The sequence below is a fragment of the Carcharodon carcharias genome, chromosome 26 (genome assembly GCF_017639515.1).
Source record: "Carcharodon carcharias isolate sCarCar2 chromosome 26, sCarCar2.pri, whole genome shotgun sequence".
Lineage (NCBI taxonomy): Eukaryota > Metazoa > Chordata > Chondrichthyes > Lamniformes > Lamnidae > Carcharodon > Carcharodon carcharias.
In genome coordinates this window covers 41,848,378-41,865,791 of record NC_054492.1, presented here as the reverse complement: position 1 = coordinate 41,865,791, position 17,414 = coordinate 41,848,378, and the positions used below count along the sequence as shown (strand labels likewise).

Below are 17,414 nucleotides of genomic sequence, written 5' to 3'. Positions count from 1 at the left end.
CAACATTCTCCACTTGCCTGGATAAGTGCAGCTCCAACAACACAAGAAGCTTGGCACCATCCAGGACAAAGCTGCCCACTTGATTGGCACCCCATCCACAAACAACATTCACTCCCTCGCCACCAACAAACTGTGGCAGCAGTGTGTACCACCTACAAGATGCACTGTAGAAATTCACCAAGGCTCCTTAGACTGCACCTTCCAAACCCACAACCACTACCATCTAGAAGGACAAGGGCAGCAGATACATGGGAGCACTGGCAACTGGAAGTTCCCCTCCAAGCCACACACCATCCTGACTTGGAAATGTGTCGCTGTTGCTTCACTGTTGCTGGGTCAAAATCCTGCAACTCCCTCCCTAACAGCAATGTGGGTGTACATGGACTACACCGGTTCAAGAAAGCAGCTCACCACCACCTTTTCAAGGGCAGTTAGGGATGGGCAATAAATGTGGGCCTAGCCAGCGAAGCCCACACCCTGTAAAATTAATTTTGAAAAAAGCCAATTTACATAAAGTAATATCAAAGAAACACCAATGTGAAACATCAGTCGTGTTGTTGGATGAAGATTTTGAATGTTTGTCAGGAGAGTTGAAGAACTCTCCTCTTATTCTTCCAAATATTGCCATTGTCTCTATTATATTCACCTGGACACAGTTAAAATTTCATCCAAAAGGCAACAACTCCAAAAGTTAACTCTGTTAATCTAGATATAACATCTTGGTGAAGTACCATGTGCTGAACTTGCTGGAGCAGGGCTTGAGCCCATGATTTGATGGAGGCAAGAGTTATTACACCTGAGCCAAGACTGACAGCTAGTTAAATTAACAACCAAATATCCAGTTGAATTAAGGTAAAAAAAAAAGAAAATTGGGATAATCAGGAGAAATGGAAATTGGGTTCCCAACTATTTTAAAAAGTCACCGTCACAGACTAGCACCTACCACAAAATCAACCATTCGAATTGTCCACATTTCTTAACAGTTTTCAGTTGCCGTATTTCATTCAGGCAACGTTAACAGCTAGAAATAAATATTATACTTTTTCAGTGCCGCAGCAGTAACTGTAATCAATTTATCCTGAGAGCTATAATTCAAGAAATTTCTTATGGCACACAAATCCATTTTATATTAAAAAAGCAAAACTCTGAGAATGAGTACCCTTACTCAAAGTTGTTTGTTTAATATTATAAAAAGCTGCTACAAGTCAGAAATTTCACTTGGGCGTGTGTGTGGTGCATGACAACTAGGTAAGAGATCAAAGAATGTTTGCACCTTTGGGGAAATTCTTTGTTTAAGAGGTTACGTTTTCATCCTATAATACTGTGACAATGTGACAGCAAATTTACAAACAATTGTTAAGCCACAAGCTTCAGTAAAGCATAAAGCAAGATCCCTGATAACATATCTGCAACCCAGAGCAAAAAATGAACAAAGCTAATGTAAGTAATTGGGAATAAATGTTTTAGGGGAGGGAAGAGAACAGAGTGAAAGACTTATATAGTATTTTTTACAACATCATGCCAAAGCTCTCTACAGCTAATAAAGTACTTTTGAAATGCTGTCCCTGCTGTAACATAAGAAAAGCAGCAGCCAACTTACACACAGCAAACTCCCACAAACATGTATGAATTAGATAGCCTGATGTGATATTTTAAATGTTGGCATGAACACTGGAGAGCCCCCCTGCAGTTATTTGAATAGCAATGCTTTAAAGGGCAGCCAGAGCCTCAATTTAATGTCTCATCTGAAAGATGGCACAGAAGTGCCAGTCTAAATTATTATATGCACACGTCTTTGAAATAGGGCTTGAACCCACAAGTGTCAGACTTGGAGGCAGTAGTCAAAGCAGACCTTTTTTACACCTTGAAAACTTAAATTGTATCTTGAACCAGATTTTGTAAAATTGCATGTAAATGGTATCTGTGAGACCTTGCATCTTGCAATATCCATAAGGTATATACCATTTTTACTTTTTTGTTGTCTTACGTTCATCATTAAATTTGCAGTATTTCAGCAATAGGCAAACAACACTTGTATTTAGGCTGCGATAACATTGAATTGTGCTCCAGGTCCTGCACGAGAGACTTATTGTTGTCCGCTGTATTCCTTTTGACCATAATGTGTACAGTGCAGAATGAGCCTTGTCACACAGAACAATCCAAAATTAATCACACTGTCTTACCCTCTCCCCATTCATCCTGAATCTTCCTCTGCTTCAAATATTTTTCCAATTATGTCTTAAAAGTTACTTTGGTTTATGCTTGAATAAGTCGCTGTGGCAGTTCAGTCCATTTTTCAATAGTTTCCCGTGTACAAAAACATAATCTTCAGCCATTCTCCATGACAATTTTAAATTGATGACCTCAATAGGCACTGACTCCCCATGCAGAGGAAGTAGTCTTTTTATATTTAACTTGTTAAATTAAGGTTTTTTTTTTGATAAGACTTTCAATTAAATCTTACCTTTCTCTGCTCCAGTAGAAATAGTCCCAAGTTTCTCCTGATAATTATAGACTTCCACACTCATATTCTTCTGCTGAACAGTCTCTATGGATTTAATTGCCATTTGATAATGGGATGCCCAAAACTACACAGAGTACTATATCATCAATACTACTTTGCTCTAGTAGCTATTGTCCCAATTTATAAAACTCACAATGCTCTTAGCCTCTTTTTTTAATGTGGCTTCATGAATCTGTACTCGCATTTCTAGAAATTAATTTCTCAATGATGCATACTCAAGTACCCCAAGCCCCATGTTATTAAGGTCCCCATAGAGACCGTAAACTTTTAAAAGGAGATTCGAATTCGAAGTGACCGATTCAAATGCAAATGATCACACAAGATTTCAGGATTTAAGACTTTTACTGTAACAAACTAAAATCAACATCGACTAAGCCTTACCTAGTACAACTAATACACTAAACTATAGGAAATACATCCCTTATTAAGGTTTTTAACACATTTGAAAACAGCACGCTGCATTTATATGTTGTAACATGCTCTCTGCAGAATTGCAGTCTTAGGAACCAGTCAAAAGTTATTCCCAGCTTCAAAAGGGCATATTTCTCTCTGTTTTGCTGAGTCATAACATCCAGTGACCATTGGAGGTCCTTTCCCTCAGCCTTCTGAGAAATTCTAAACCGACCTCCAGCAGCATGGCTCACTCCGGTGATTCCTTCCCCGGGCCCCGCAAGGAGGGATCTTTCAGTGTCATTAACTTTCCACGAGTTCTGTCTTTCGACTAGAGAACATCATCTCGCTTCCATTCTGTCTGGTATCTAACAGAGAAACAATCTCTTTTCTTCTGCTGACCACTCTCTGTGCCTCTCTCTCTATCTCTCTCTCTCTCTCTCTCTCTGTGCCTCTCTCTCTCTCTCTCTCTCTCTCTCTGTGCCTCTCTCTCTCTCTCTCTCTGTGTCTCTCTCTCTCTCTTTCTGTGTCTCTCTCTCTCTTTCTGTGTCTCTCTCTCTCTCTCTGTGTCCGTCTCTCTCTCTCTCTCTCTGTGTGCCTCTCTCTCTCTCTCTCTCTCTCTCTCTCTGTGTCCCTCTCTGTCTCTCTCTCTGTGTCTCTGTCTCTCTCTCTCTTTCTCTCTCTGTCTCTCTCTCTGTCTGTCTCTGTCTCTCTCTCTGTCTGTCTCTATCTCTCTGTCTGTCTGTCTCTATCTCTCTGTCTGTCTGTCTCTATCTCTCTGTCTGTCTCTATCTCTCTGTCTGTCTGTCTATCTCTCTGTCTGTCTGTCTCTGTCTCTCTCTCTCTCTGTCTCTGTCTCTCTCTCTCTCTGTGTCCCTGTCTCTCTCTCTTTGTGTCCCTGTCCCTGTCTCTCTCTCTCTGTGTCCCTGTCTCTCTCTCTCTCTCTCTCTCTCTCTCTCTCTCTCTGTGTCCCTGTCTCTCTCTCTCTCTCTCTCTCTCTGTCCCTCTCTCCCTCTCTCTGTGTGTGTCTCTCTCTGTGTGTGTGTCCCTCTCTCTCTCTCTGTGTCCCTCTCTCTCTCTCTCTGTGTCCCTCTCTCTCTCTCTCTGTGTCCCTCTCTCTCTCTCTCTGTGTCCCTCTCTCTCTCTCTCTGTGTCCCTCTCTCTCTCTCTCTGTGTCCCTCTCTCTCTCTCTCTCTGTGTCCCTCTCTCTCTCTCTCTGTGTCCCTCTCTCTCTCTCTCTCTCTGTGTCCCTCTCTCTCTCTCTCTCTGTGTCCCTCTCTCTCTCTCTCTCTGTGTCCCTCCCTCTCTCTCTGTCCCTCCCCCTCCCTCTCTCTCTGTCCCTCCCCCTCCCTCTCTCTCTGTCCCTCCCTCTCTCTCTCTGTCCCTCCCCCTCTCTCTCTCTCTCTGTGTCTCTGTCTCTCTCTCTCTCTCTTTGTCTCTGTCCCTCTCTCTCTGTCCCTCTCTCTCTCTATCTCTATCTGTGTGTCCCTCTCTCTCTCTGTCTCTCTCTCTCTCTGTGTCCCTCTCTCTCTCTCTCTCTGTCCTTCTCTTTCTGTGTGTGTTTGTGTGTGTGTGTCTCTCTCTCTCTGTCCTCTTTCTCTCTATGTGTCTCTCTCTCTCTCTCTGTCCCCCTCTTTCTCCCTCTGTGTCCCTCTCTCTCTCTGTGTGAGACACAGTTACATGTACACACTCTCTCACTCTGGGTTTCAATAGTACTTGACTTTGGCCCCTTGTTTCTCTGGTAACCAGGCCACATCGGTTTATCGCTAGGCAGAACTAGCAGAAAGCCACATGCTCCCTTTTTGCCTCGAGTAAAAAGGGACAGTTAACATAACCATCTTACGAAACCTCACACTCTTAACGATACTTATTGTTGCCAACACTTCTCCATTCCCCCCATATCTCTAGTCTACCTTCCCATCAACATCAAAACACTCCTGTTTTCCCCACCTCTATAATTCTGCACACTTTCTACCTACCTGCATTCATTGACTAATTTTCTTTTAATAAATATTCAATTTACGCCTAAATGAAGCAAATACAATTGCTCTTGACTCTCTTCAACATTCTTTTTTAGCATAATTGCATATTTTACCCTTCAAAGCCATAATCCATCTTATACATGCCTTCTACTTATCAGTGTAGTAGACTTCTCCTATAAAGCAACATCTTAGAGAGCAATGCCAGAGGAGATGTTCTAGTAATTAATAAATAAAAACTAGCATGATGCATGTTGGCCAACCCCCATCCCCACTCCTCCTCCCCCTCCTCCATCTACTTTCCAAAACTACCTTCTCCCTGACTGAGTGTGGCTGAACCTTTAACCTTACCTGCTTTATGGCAGCTAGTGCTGTAAAAAAGGGGCAGTGGCTTCTTTACCTTCTACTCTCCAGCCCTCAAATGAAGGCCTCAGGTGCCTTCAGAAGTTTGGGAGAGAAAGGAACTGCTGGGTAAGAAACCAGGAGCGGAGTAGCAATTGACTTTGATTGTCACTCCACGGAAGTTCAAGCCTGTTATTCGCAAAGCCCATTCTATTGTAGTGTTGTTATCCTATTTTGTATAATTAATTAATCTCTTGTGTTTGAATAATTCTATGCAATAAAGTCCTATGTATTTTCCAAGATCGTTCTTGTTACTTTATAGACTGATGATGGTGAGGATGATTTGAAGAAAGGAACACAGCTATTAGAAATTTATGCTCTGGAGATCCAGATGTATACTGCACAAAAGAACAACAAGAAATTAAAAGCACTGTATGAGCAGTCTTTACACATCAAATCTGCCATCCCTCATCCACTTATCATGGGAGTCATCAGAGGTGAGAATCGAAATAACAAAGTTATTGGACTTAATCATTGCTATTTTTTGTTTGGATACCAAGTACATGTTGTTCATCTGTGATTTCCTGGACATATGCACATGGGCTTTCTGTTTTCTTTTGCTCTTATTAATTGATTGCCGCTCCCCGCCCAAGAGTGCATGTAATCTATTCCAAGAGATCTTACCAATGCATTCTAAAACTGGCAGCATTGGCTATGCAAGAGTGGCCAGGGTTAATTTACTCCTTATCTGGAACCTTATTATGCTATAGTGCTAGCCTATTAATTTCAGTCTTTAACTTTAGCGGAGCATTGCAAATTTTCCAATGTCTGATGGTGTCTCTGCGCATATTTAGTTTGCTGTCAATTGTTGGAATTTGTAGTGAAAGTATGTGTTTATGTCATTATCACTGGAACAAAATACAGCATCCAGTAGGTGGCAACAGAGGCATTGACTGTGGTGACGAGCTGTGAAAATCAAATCTTTAGATCCTGAAAATAAATTTCCAATTGGGAAGTGGTCTCTTTTAAAGATGTGGTTTACTTAAACTATGAATTTACATGATTTTCACAATTTTGATAAATCCAAATAAATTGAGCAATGGGAGTTTGGTCGGTCTTTCTGTTACATACTGATTTTTACCTATAGGATCTGGATTTAAATCCAGCTCGGAAAGGTACAGTTAAAATTTCCATCGGTTGGCATTAAAAGTGTCTCTAATTTGTTGCAGAATGTGGAGGCAAGATGCACTTAAGAGAAGGGGAGTTTGAAAAGGCACATACCGATTTCTTTGAGGCATTCAAGAATTATGATGAATCAGGAAGCCCTAGACGTACCACCTGTCTGAAATATTTGGTATTGGCTAACATGTTGATGAAGTCAGGAATTAATCCTTTTGACTCTCAGGAGGTAAAGTTGCAAATTAAATTTTAATTTTCTTCAATTTTGTTACAGCATTTTATTACAACGCTTACTAATTCTAATTTGTTTAGGCCAAACCATACAAGAACGATCCAGAGATTCTTGCAATGACAAATTTAGTAAGGTAAGTCACTCTGTATAAGAATGTAAAAACATGTAACTCTCTTTCCTGTTGTTTTTGTGTAAATTACAAACCACAACAAAGTTAAATAATTTTAGATGAGACCTCATTTACAGTTTAGAATGTGCTCTTTTTCTTTTGAGAGCATTTTTAAGGCTAGTAATGGCTAAGTTAATGCTTCATTGCTGATATACTGGAAACTACAAGTTGGAGGAAATTGTTGCTGTCTAAGTCTGCAATTGAAGATTTCATAGGAAGAGTTGGGTGAAAATGAAATTGCTGCAGTTATGCAAAACCTATCGAGCTTGAATAATTAGTTAAGACTAAACTTGAGCTTGAGAAAACGTCCTGAAGAGCTATCTAAGATAGATACATTTAAGGAAAGCAATTTGACTGATCTTAGCTCATCTTTTTAGAAAGACCTTGCTCTCTTCGCCCAATCATAGCATCCACTTGTTTCTTAATTGATCACATAGCTTTTGGCTCCACTACCATATCTGAAGATAAATGTCCTGACATTCTTAAATTGATTTTTAGTGGTTTGAGCCTGTGTCTCCTTAGCCTCAATATATTGACCTGAATTGAAACAACAGAATAATACTTGAATTTTTGATGGTACTTTACTGAACCGCTCTGTTGTGCAATCATTTCAACTAGTATTGAAATTTGACTATTGCATTCTGCAAGCGTTCAGAAAGCATTTGACGTTCTTCAGAAACAAAGTAACTGGCAGCTGCTAAAACATTTAGTCTGTCCAATTTCCAACAAGTTGAAAATGATACAATTCTAATCATTGCATCTTCTCTAGATTGTTGTGTAAGCTATATGGAAATGACCATCTACTGATCAAATTAAAAACAGGATAGTAAACCTTGAAATCAAAATATGTAATTGCATGCCTGCGGTTAGTGTTCTAATTGAACAAAATGTGATGTAGTACACTTGGCCTCAAATATGAATTCAAATTTAACTTTTGCTTGAAGAGCAAGGTGCCAACATTAAAACTATAATTGAATATTTAGTCGGGAATGTAAATGTTATAATAGTTTTAGGTAAAACTATGATTTAAGAAATGTGACATTGTCAATGGTATAGTTACATCTGTTTCAGTTTAGTGAACTATGGCTGACTTTTACATAAAGCTAAAAGCAGATATGGTCTTTTAAATGAGCTTCAAAGTCATAATTGAGATTGGGATATTTACCAAGAAATAAATTTGAGAGTACTTGCCTTCAGTTCTGAAGAATTTACTTAAGTAGTCCTGCTAATGAACACAGGGGACTAACTTAATTATAGTCATTTAGAAGTGAAGATAAATTGGGAGTGTGTTGATTTGCAGTGTAAATCACTTGTATTGGTCTGAACCCTGTGACTTGATTTGACTGTCTTAATTAAAATCCATTCTAACCAGTATCTAATGTCTGTTATTTTCAATCCTGAAAATTGTGTTAACGTAAGTTCTCATCAGTTCTTTGGTCAATGAGCTAAATAACTTGCGTAAGTGAATACTGAGTTCAGTCACTGTTTAAGAGCTTAAAGTTTAGTAGTTATCTGCAAATTTGAGCAAAGTAATTCAAGATATCATCAACTTAATTTATATTTAATGGTTAATTTAATTAAGCTAATAGATTCTGAAATCACTATAATGTGAAACGTGGATTACTCTTCATGCATTTCAGTTGTGGAAAATGGTCTTGTTCATGTAATTATCTAGATAAACAGCAAACATTATAAATGGGGTACACTGTGTTAATTCTACAGAATGGCAGGGTTCAGGACTTGCTCCTAGTAGAAAAACAAAATTCTGAAGAGGGAAAATTCAAGTTAAAGTATGCTGTTTTTTCAGTGCCTATCAAAATAATGACATCACTGAATTTGAAAAGATTCTGAAAACCAATCACAGTAACATCATGGATGACCCCTTCATACGGGAACACATAGAAGGTATGGCTCAAATATGTATGTAACTTATTAATCAAAAAGTGTTTATATTCATGTATTTCAAAAATCTGTACTGTGAACTGTTTGTCTTCGAACATTACTTTTTCAAAATGTTTATGTTGCAATAACTGCTGTGGCATATTACAGCAAAGAATTTAAATGTACTGAGGGAATTTCTGAAAACAAGAGGACTCCCTTTAGTGCCCTACAGTTGAGTACACTTATGAAAAATCTTTCTCCTAGTACTTTGTTGCATTCTACCCTGCAAATTATATATATTTTGCACACATGCAAATATTAGTAATATAACTGTTCAATTCTAGTGCTAATCAAATAGAACAGCAAAGGTTAGGAACACATCCCTCAATAATGCTTACAGATACTATATAAATACAATAAATGGAAGTACTGTCCTTCACATGCTGGAAGACCTTGACCAGGCTGGATTTGTTCTGGAGAAACTATTTGGATTCATTCTAAAATGTGAACCATGATGTCATAGTAGGACATTGACACACATGACTTACTACAGCCTCCTTGTATTAAGTTCAGAAAGTTTTGCAATTGCAAAGTTCATATTTCCTCCCACTCCTGCTCCCCACAACTGCACATAGTCCACCACTCCTAAACTTTCCAAAAATTCTCTACTCGTAGTGCCACAATTCTTTTAATTTAATGGTCAAGGACCTCCAACTTTGTGATTATAATGTTAGCCTGCATTTGGGCCAAAAAGGGGAAGTTAAATGGGCAGCTTTTTAATGAGAACAGGGTCAGTAGCAGAAAGCGTGTCTCATCAACAAGATGAACTTCAGAACATCGAGGTTAATGGGAGATATTCTAGAGAAAAATAGTAATTCCGGGTTAGATTGGGATGAAACCTGCAGGTTATTTGCATTTGTTGGCAAGAGGAAGGGGTGATGTGGCAGGGGCAGCTGAACAGGTGTTCTCAATATTGCAGACAAAGAGCTCCATGCATTTACTTTTGGAGTGCACAACACAGAAGGATTTCAGGAGATGGTTGGTACTGCAGTACCAACAGATCTGATGATGTATAAGTAAACTAATTATGAGCCAGAGTTTCGTGCAGACGTGATTGGATCTCTCATTCTGGGGTTGTTACAGGCATACATCTACAAAGGTGTTTTCCATCATTGTTTGGTTGCATTTGCAGCTACACTTCTGGACATAAATGTTTCCTATGAAAGTCTTATAAAAAAAACTATTGATGTTGGAAAATTGAAGATTGTTTTATGGAACCTGGGCCAGTCTCCACTTCATGTCCAAATGAATGGAGCTTATGATCACAGTTCTTGTTGATGACACCAAGAACTGAGTACCCAGAATTGAGAAATAAACTGGAGTTCACTCACCATGAGCAAGTCCTGTTTCATTATTCTGTGGTTTTAAATTTAAGCTTTTCCAACTCTCCTTTGGCTGAATTGGTTAATGCACTGGTTTATGGAACTGAGCCACATAGTTAGAGATGTTTCAGTGTTTTACCCTAGTTTTTACTCAGTCAGGTCAGTGATAGAGATGGGTAATATCAGAGGAATAAGCACAGAAAATGCTGAAAATACTTAATTGATGACAGGTTAGCAGTCTGAATTGTTAACCTATGTTCCTGTTTTCACTGATGTTGCCTAATCTGCTCAACATTTCCAGCATTTTCTGTTTTTTATTTCCAATTTCCAGTGTTTACAGTTTATCCTGTTGTTCATTACCCCATAGCTGGAAAGGGGCATTTGTTGCCCTTCTGATTAGTGCACAGTTTGACTTGATTTTTTTATCTTATTCATTCATGGGATGTAGGTGTTGCTGACTAGGCCAGCATTTATTGCCCATCCATAATTGACCTTGAGAAGGTGGTGGTCAGCTGCCTTCTTGAATCGCTGCAGTCCATATGGTGTAGGTACACCCACAGTGCTGTTAGAGAGGGAGTTCCAGGATTTTGACCCAGTGACAGTGAAGGAATGGCGATATATTTCCAATTCAGGATGGTGAGTGGCTTGAAGGGGAACGTCCAGGTGGTGGTGTTCCCATAGATCTGCTGCCCCTGTCCTTCTAAATGGTAGTGGGTTTAGAAGGTGCTGTTCATGGAGCTTCGGTGAGTTCCTGCAGTGCATCTTGTAGATGGTGTACACTGCTGCTACTATGCATCAGTGGTGGAGGGAGTGAATGTTTGTGGATGTGGTGCCAATTAAGCGGGCTGCTTTGTCCTGGATGGTTTCAAGGTTTTTGAGTGTTGTTGGAGCTGCACTCACCCAGGCATCACACTCCTGCCTTGTGCCATGTAGATTGTGGACAGGCTTTGAGGAGTCAGGAAGTGAGTTAGTCACTGCAGGATTCCTAGCCTCTGACCTGCTGTTGTAACCGTTGTATTTTTATGATGGTCCAGTTCAGTTTCTGCTCATTGTAACCCCCCCCAGGATGTTGATAGTGAGGAATTCAGTGATCGTAATGCCATTGAATGTCAAAGGGTGATGGTTAGATTCTCTCTTGTTGGAGATACAAACATACATACAAGCAAGGAGCAGGAATACGTCATTTAGCCCCTCGAGCCTGCTCCACCACTTAATAAGATCATAACTGATCTGATAGTGACGTGAAATCTGCATCCAACTTACCGCTGATTACCTTTCATTCCCTTGCTTACCAAGAATCTATCCACCTCTGCTTTAAAAATATTCAAAGACTCTGCTTCCACCACCTTTTCGGGAAGAAAATTACAAAGACTCACAACCCTCTAAGTGAAAAAATTTCACTTCATCTCTGTTTTAGATGGTGACCCCTTATTTTTAAACAGTGAACCCCTAGTTCTAGATTCTTCCACAAGAGGAAACATCCTCTCCACATTCACTCTGTCAAGACCCCTCAGGATCTTATGTTTCAATCAAGTCACCTCTTACTCTTCTAAACTCCAGTGGATACAAGCCAAGTCTGTCCAACCTTTCCTCATAAACAACCCACCCATTCCAAGTATTAGTCTGGTAAACCTTCTCTGAAGTGCCTGGCACTGGTGTGGTGCGAATGAAACTTGCCACTCATCAGCCCAAGCCTGGATATTGTCCATTTGCTTATGGACTGCTTCAGTATCTGACGAGTCGTGAATGCTGCTGAACATCTGTGCAGGCATCAGCGAACATCCCCACTTTTGACTTTATGATGGAGGGAAGGTTATTGATGAAACAGCTGATGATGATTGGGCCGACATTACTCTGAGAAACTTCTGCACTGATGTCCTGGAACTATGTTGATTGACCTCCAGCAACCACAACCATCTTCCTTTGTGCTAGGTATGACTCCAACCAGCAGAGTTTTCCCCATGATTCCCATTGACTCCAGTTTTGCTAGGGCTCCCTGATGCCACATTCAGCAAATACTGCCTTGATGTCAAAGGCAGTCAGAGTTTGGCTTTTTCGTCCATGTAATGAGGTCAGGAGCTGAGTGACCCTGGTCGAACCCAAACTGACCATAAATGAACAGGTTATTGCTAAGCGAGGGCCACTAGATAGCACTGTTGATGACCCCTTCCATCACTGTATTAATGATCGAGAGTAGACTGGTAGGACAGTAATTGGCCGGATTGGGTTTTTCCTGCTTTTTGTGTGTAGGATGTACCAGGGTGGTTTTCCACATTCCCTGGTTGATGCCAGTGTACCTGTACTGGAACAACTTGGCTAGGGGTGTAGCAAGTTCTGGAGCACAAGTCTTCAGTACCATTGCTGGAATATTGTCAGTGCCCATAGCCTTTGCAGTATCCAGTGCCTTCAGCCGTTTCTTGATGTCACGTGGTGTGAATCAAATTGGCAGAAGACTGTGGACTTCAGGATGATGGATCATCCACTTGGCACTTCTGGCTGAAGATTGTTGCATTGATGTGCTTTGATCCCCTGTCATTGAGGATGTGGATATTTGTAGAGCCTCCTCCAGTGAGTTGTTTAATTGTCCACCATCATTTATGACTGGATGTGGCAGGACTACAAAGCTTAGATCTGATCTGTTGGTTGTTAGATCGCTTAGCTCTGTCTATCACTTGCTGCCTGCGCTGTTTGGCACACAAGTAGCCCTGTGTTGTAGCTTCATCAGGTCGATACCTCACTTTTAGGTATGCCTGGTGCTGCTCCAGACATGCCCTCCTGCACTCTTCATTGAACCAGGGTTGATCACCTGGCTTGATGGCAATGGTAGAGTGGGGGATATGCTGGGCCATGAGGTTATAGATTGTGTTTGAGTACAGTTCTGCTGCTGTGGATGGTCCACAGCGTCTCATGGATGCCCGGTTTTGAATTGCTAAATCAGTTCAAAATCCATCCCATTTAGCACAGCGGTAGTGCAACACAACACAATGGAGGGCATTCTCAAATGTAAAGACGTGACCTTGTCTCCACAAGGACTGTACGGTGGTTACTTGAAATTAACATATACGCACTATTTTTAGTTCCTGATTGCACTGCACTTGCCCATTTTGAACTGCACCTGCTGCCTATTTACCCAGCTGCCTTGTAAAATCCAGATCTTATTTTTGTATTAAAATCATATATATGCAGAGAACTTACTTTTAGCAGTGTGAAAAACATAGTCTAAATATGTATTATGCAGAACAAAGGCATATATGATAAAATGCAGGCATTTTGTATGCTATAATAAATTATGAAGCTCAGAAGCCAATTACCAATAGCATGTTTACTGTTAACAGGGGTGTACTGCCCAAACAAGTGCAATTGTTTTTGTGTGTATCCTTTTAATAATTAGGACATTTTGTGATAATGGATTTTTTTTATATAGAGCTACTGAGGAATATCAGAACTCAAGTCCTGATAAAATTAATAAAGCCTTACACTAGGATACATATACCGTTTATTTCAAAGGTGAGATCATTTTACTGTTGACGTTAACTTTAATTCGATATTCATTTGGAAAAGAAGTCTAGAGTTGAATACCTCCTGATTTGGCATTCAAGTCATCTATATTTTAGTCTTTTAGTTAATTATCCCCAGCAACAGGTAGTTGGACTATTTTATTAAACCAATATAACTTTTTTCCTATGTCAATTTAAACTAAATGAGTGAAACCAAATTTAAAGCATTTATATGGACTCTGGAAATTTGATATCCAATTTTGTAGTTGCTATGGAATATAAATGGTGAATAATTGGTAAACTGGGCAATTAAATGATGGAGAAGAGGCTACAAAGATCACCCTCTTTATCTAAAATGGCAGCAGTGGAAGTATTTAGATCATCTGTTACTCTGATCATAGACTAGCTTTGGGAGAGGATGTTGGAAATGTTTACATGTTGCCTGAAAGGAAGTGCATGAGGCTATTAATAGGATAAGATGAGTTGAATTAGTATCTACCCATATTCACTCTATCTTTATCTTTATTTCCCTGTTTGACTCTTTGCACTTTCCACTTCTTATTCACTTCCAGTGTTGCTGCTTTCATTTAGTTCTGTAGTCCTTTTGAGCTTTCCAGCTGTTCACATACAAATCAAACTTCAATTGATCAGAAAATTAATCATAGCATCTTCAGTGACATCTAATTAATTTTCATTGAGAAGTTTTAAAATTTTCTGTAATCCCTTATTACTTTAATTAATCTTGCTTTTTCCCCAGGAGTTGAACATAGATGTAGCTGATGTAGAGAGCTTGTTGGTGCAGTGCATATTGGACAAGTAAGTACGCTATTTTTATAAAAAGACCTGCATTTGTACAGCGTTTTTCACCACCACTGGACATGTAGTTACTGTTGCAGTGTAGGAAATGCAGGAGCCAATTTTCACTCAGCAAACCCCCTAAAACAGCAAGCAGATAAACTGATTTTTATGATGTTTGTTGAGGGATAAATAATGGCCAGGACTCCAGGGAGAACTCTCCTCTTCAAAATGGTGCCACGGAATCTTTACATCAACCTTGGCAGGCTGATGGGTACTTGGATGAATGTCTTATCTGAAAGGTAGCACTTCTGACATTGCAGTGCTCCCTCAGTACTGCACTGGAGTGTCAACCTTGATTTTTTTTTAATGTGATCAAGCCCTGGAGTGGGACTTGAACCTGGAATCTTGTGATTCAGAAGTAAGTATGCTACCAACTGAGCCACAGCTGACACTCAAGATAATGCCTATCATCTGGGACTTTTCTTGAGGTTTTGCGAAAGACTTCTATAGCAGTCTATCAGTTATAGCAAGAGCATGATAATATTTCTGTTTTCAAATTAATAACATTTTATTTACACCTATTGAGCACCTGGAAATTTACATGTATACCAATGCATATTTGTTCAGTTTAATTTATTAACTTAGAATTTTAACAAGCTACATAATAGTTATCAGTAATCTTGACAATGTTCAATTCAATCTACTAAAAGTGTTTCATTTTATTTCCAGTACTATTCATGGTCGGATTGATCAAGTCAACCAATTGCTGGAATTGGATCATCAGAAAAGAGGCGGGGCTCGATATACTGCATTAGATAAATGGACCAATCAGCTTAATACGCTCAACCAAGCAGTTGTCAGCAAATTGGCTTGATGCAATTTAAGCCTGCACAATAATACAATAAGGAAAAAAATGCAGTGATGTAAACCTTAAAAACTGAGAATGGCTGAACTGCTGTTGGTTGGCCCTGAAAACTACCAGAGCTATGGCAGAAGTGCTTTTTGATCAACTGGTTTGTGTTTTGTTGCTGCATTTGTCCCAAGACACAGTTTTAATCTGAAGAAAACCAAACTGCTACAAGATTTGTGGTATATTGACAATGTGCCCTCCATCATAAGGGAAATGACAGTCAGAGAGCTGTTTGTGTCAAAATTTAAAACACAGACTCTCCTCTTTGGTGACATCTAAATATTTTAGCAGTAGAAAATCTCTAACTGAAATGTTAAACAAAACCTGCAATAATTTAAAATGTGTACGAGTTTTTGGAGATACATTCTTTCATGTACAATTTGGCATGGTTGCGTCATTCTGCAAAATGTTTTGTCAACTTCCAAATTATGTGGCCTATGAGTTCTCTGTACCTGCAGTATAGTAAACCTTTTTAGACAGGAACCTTCGCCTGTGGCACACTGTCACATTAGGTTTGAAGCAGCAAAATAAAATGCAGCTCAGAAATTAGAAATGCTGTAATTTTGGAGTGCTTCCATTTGTTTCTTTTTCTTTCTCAACAATTCAAATGAAAAACATGCACAAGTTTCATCTCTTTGGCCCCAGTAGATCTGCTGCACATACTTTAAAATAATGTTTATTCAGACAAGTCTGTAATTCAATTGGCTTCTCGAAGTTTACATTTTTGACTAGTTTCAATGTAGTGCATTAACTAACCTAGTACACAGAACTGAAAGCACATCATTTGATAGTTTAAACTCTTACAATGCAGGACTTGTGGGTGTTGTGTGCCATAGTACCAAGTTCAACCTTTGCTAAGCTTTAATTGGCTGAAGCTATTTAACTGTAATTATTCTTGAGGGTGCTGCCTGTATGAATAGTCAAAATACAGCACTTTGATTTTGGAATTTGAGTATGGCTTTGTTTTTTTTAGTATACCTTATTACTGATGAATCAGAAAAATAAACTAGTTATCACAAGCTTCCACTACTCAACATGTTATTACCCCTGAACTTAATGGTCAAACCTTGAATTCTTCTGTGTTTCCTAGTTAACATTGTTGCCTGTGTTGTCAGTTTAAAAAATAATTCTTATTAATCTTAATGTGTCCATTTGTTCCTTGATTGTAATCCACGTGAAGAATGATTTTATATTGACATTTGAGGGTTTCATTTTTAATTTTTTTTCCCAGAACATTTCACTATTTTCATTGCATGATTTGGCCTATTTAAAATTTGGGGACTTTTCAAAAGCAAAGTTTAATGCTTATGTTGAACAGTGCTAAGCATGATGTATGCTGCTGTTACTTTTATTTATGCAATTGGCATTCCTGTTCTAATGATTTGACAGAAGATAAATGTACATGATTATAAATTCAGATAGTTTATATATGATGTAGTAAAGTTGCAAATGAATTTATTATACTTAATGTATTTCGGAACATGCTTGAAAGTAACTTTCTATAAAGACAGCAGAGCACTAATCTGCAGCTATCTAAGCATTGCAGATGTAGGTCACTACATTTATATTTTGTATTTAAAAGTTTTAATTTATAGTTTGCAACAAAAAGTAATATGCCCAAGCTGAGAGTTTTTCTAGTTTTTTTTCAGCAACATTAAAATTTATAATTTTATATTGAATGTTTAGCTTTGTATTAATATTCTAGTTAAGTACCATTTTTTTACGCAAAGTGTAAGGTATGCTGTGGATTTAACCATGAGAAATTGAATTTAATTTCCCACAGTTTTTAATTTGTTTAAAAACCTTGACTTCCATTAAATCAAAACTACAAAAGTGGGTTTTGTACCTTTTTGTCTTTTGCAAATTGTGCTTATTTTAGATGAGAACCAAAAATATAAGTAGAACTTGCAAAACAAAAGTTACAGCATCTGGCATCTTTGAAATAGGGGTGATGGGCATACAGTAAAGCACTTCCAAAGCTGGAAAAGATCAGCCAACCTATCAATTATTGTAGAAGAAAGACTGAAATGTTTGATCCTGCCTTCAGTTCAGCTCCCAGCTGTCTCCGGACAGAGTGCTTATCTATCTGATTTCATGGACAAGTTTTGAGCAAGAAGCTTCAAGACCTACA

The 17,414-nt window shown here is 38.9% G+C and overlaps 1 protein-coding gene across 3 annotated transcripts in view; it reads left to right on the top strand.

Moving 5' to 3' along the window:
- cops2 (COP9 signalosome subunit 2) overlaps positions 1 to 17,116 on the top strand; it is a 28,510-nt gene extending 11,394 nt beyond the window's left edge. For 2 of the 3 annotated variants that reach the window (XM_041175091.1, XM_041175090.1), the window contains 7 exons: positions 5,558 to 5,732; positions 6,465 to 6,643; positions 6,727 to 6,779; positions 8,623 to 8,720; positions 13,503 to 13,585; positions 14,333 to 14,391; positions 15,103 to 17,116. In XM_041175091.1, coding sequence (XP_041031025.1) covers positions 5,558 to 5,732; positions 6,465 to 6,643; positions 6,727 to 6,779; positions 8,623 to 8,720; positions 13,503 to 13,585; positions 14,333 to 14,391; positions 15,103 to 15,247 — 792 coding nt within the window. In that variant the 3' untranslated portion in view covers positions 15,248 to 17,116. Of the gene's footprint in view, positions 1 to 5,557; positions 5,733 to 6,464; positions 6,644 to 6,726; positions 6,780 to 8,622; positions 8,721 to 8,864; positions 8,948 to 13,502; positions 13,586 to 14,332; positions 14,392 to 15,102 lie in introns of those variants that run through there. The other variant, XM_041175092.1, reaches the window with a different exon arrangement.
- The last annotated feature ends 298 nt before the right edge of the window (positions 17,117 to 17,414 follow it).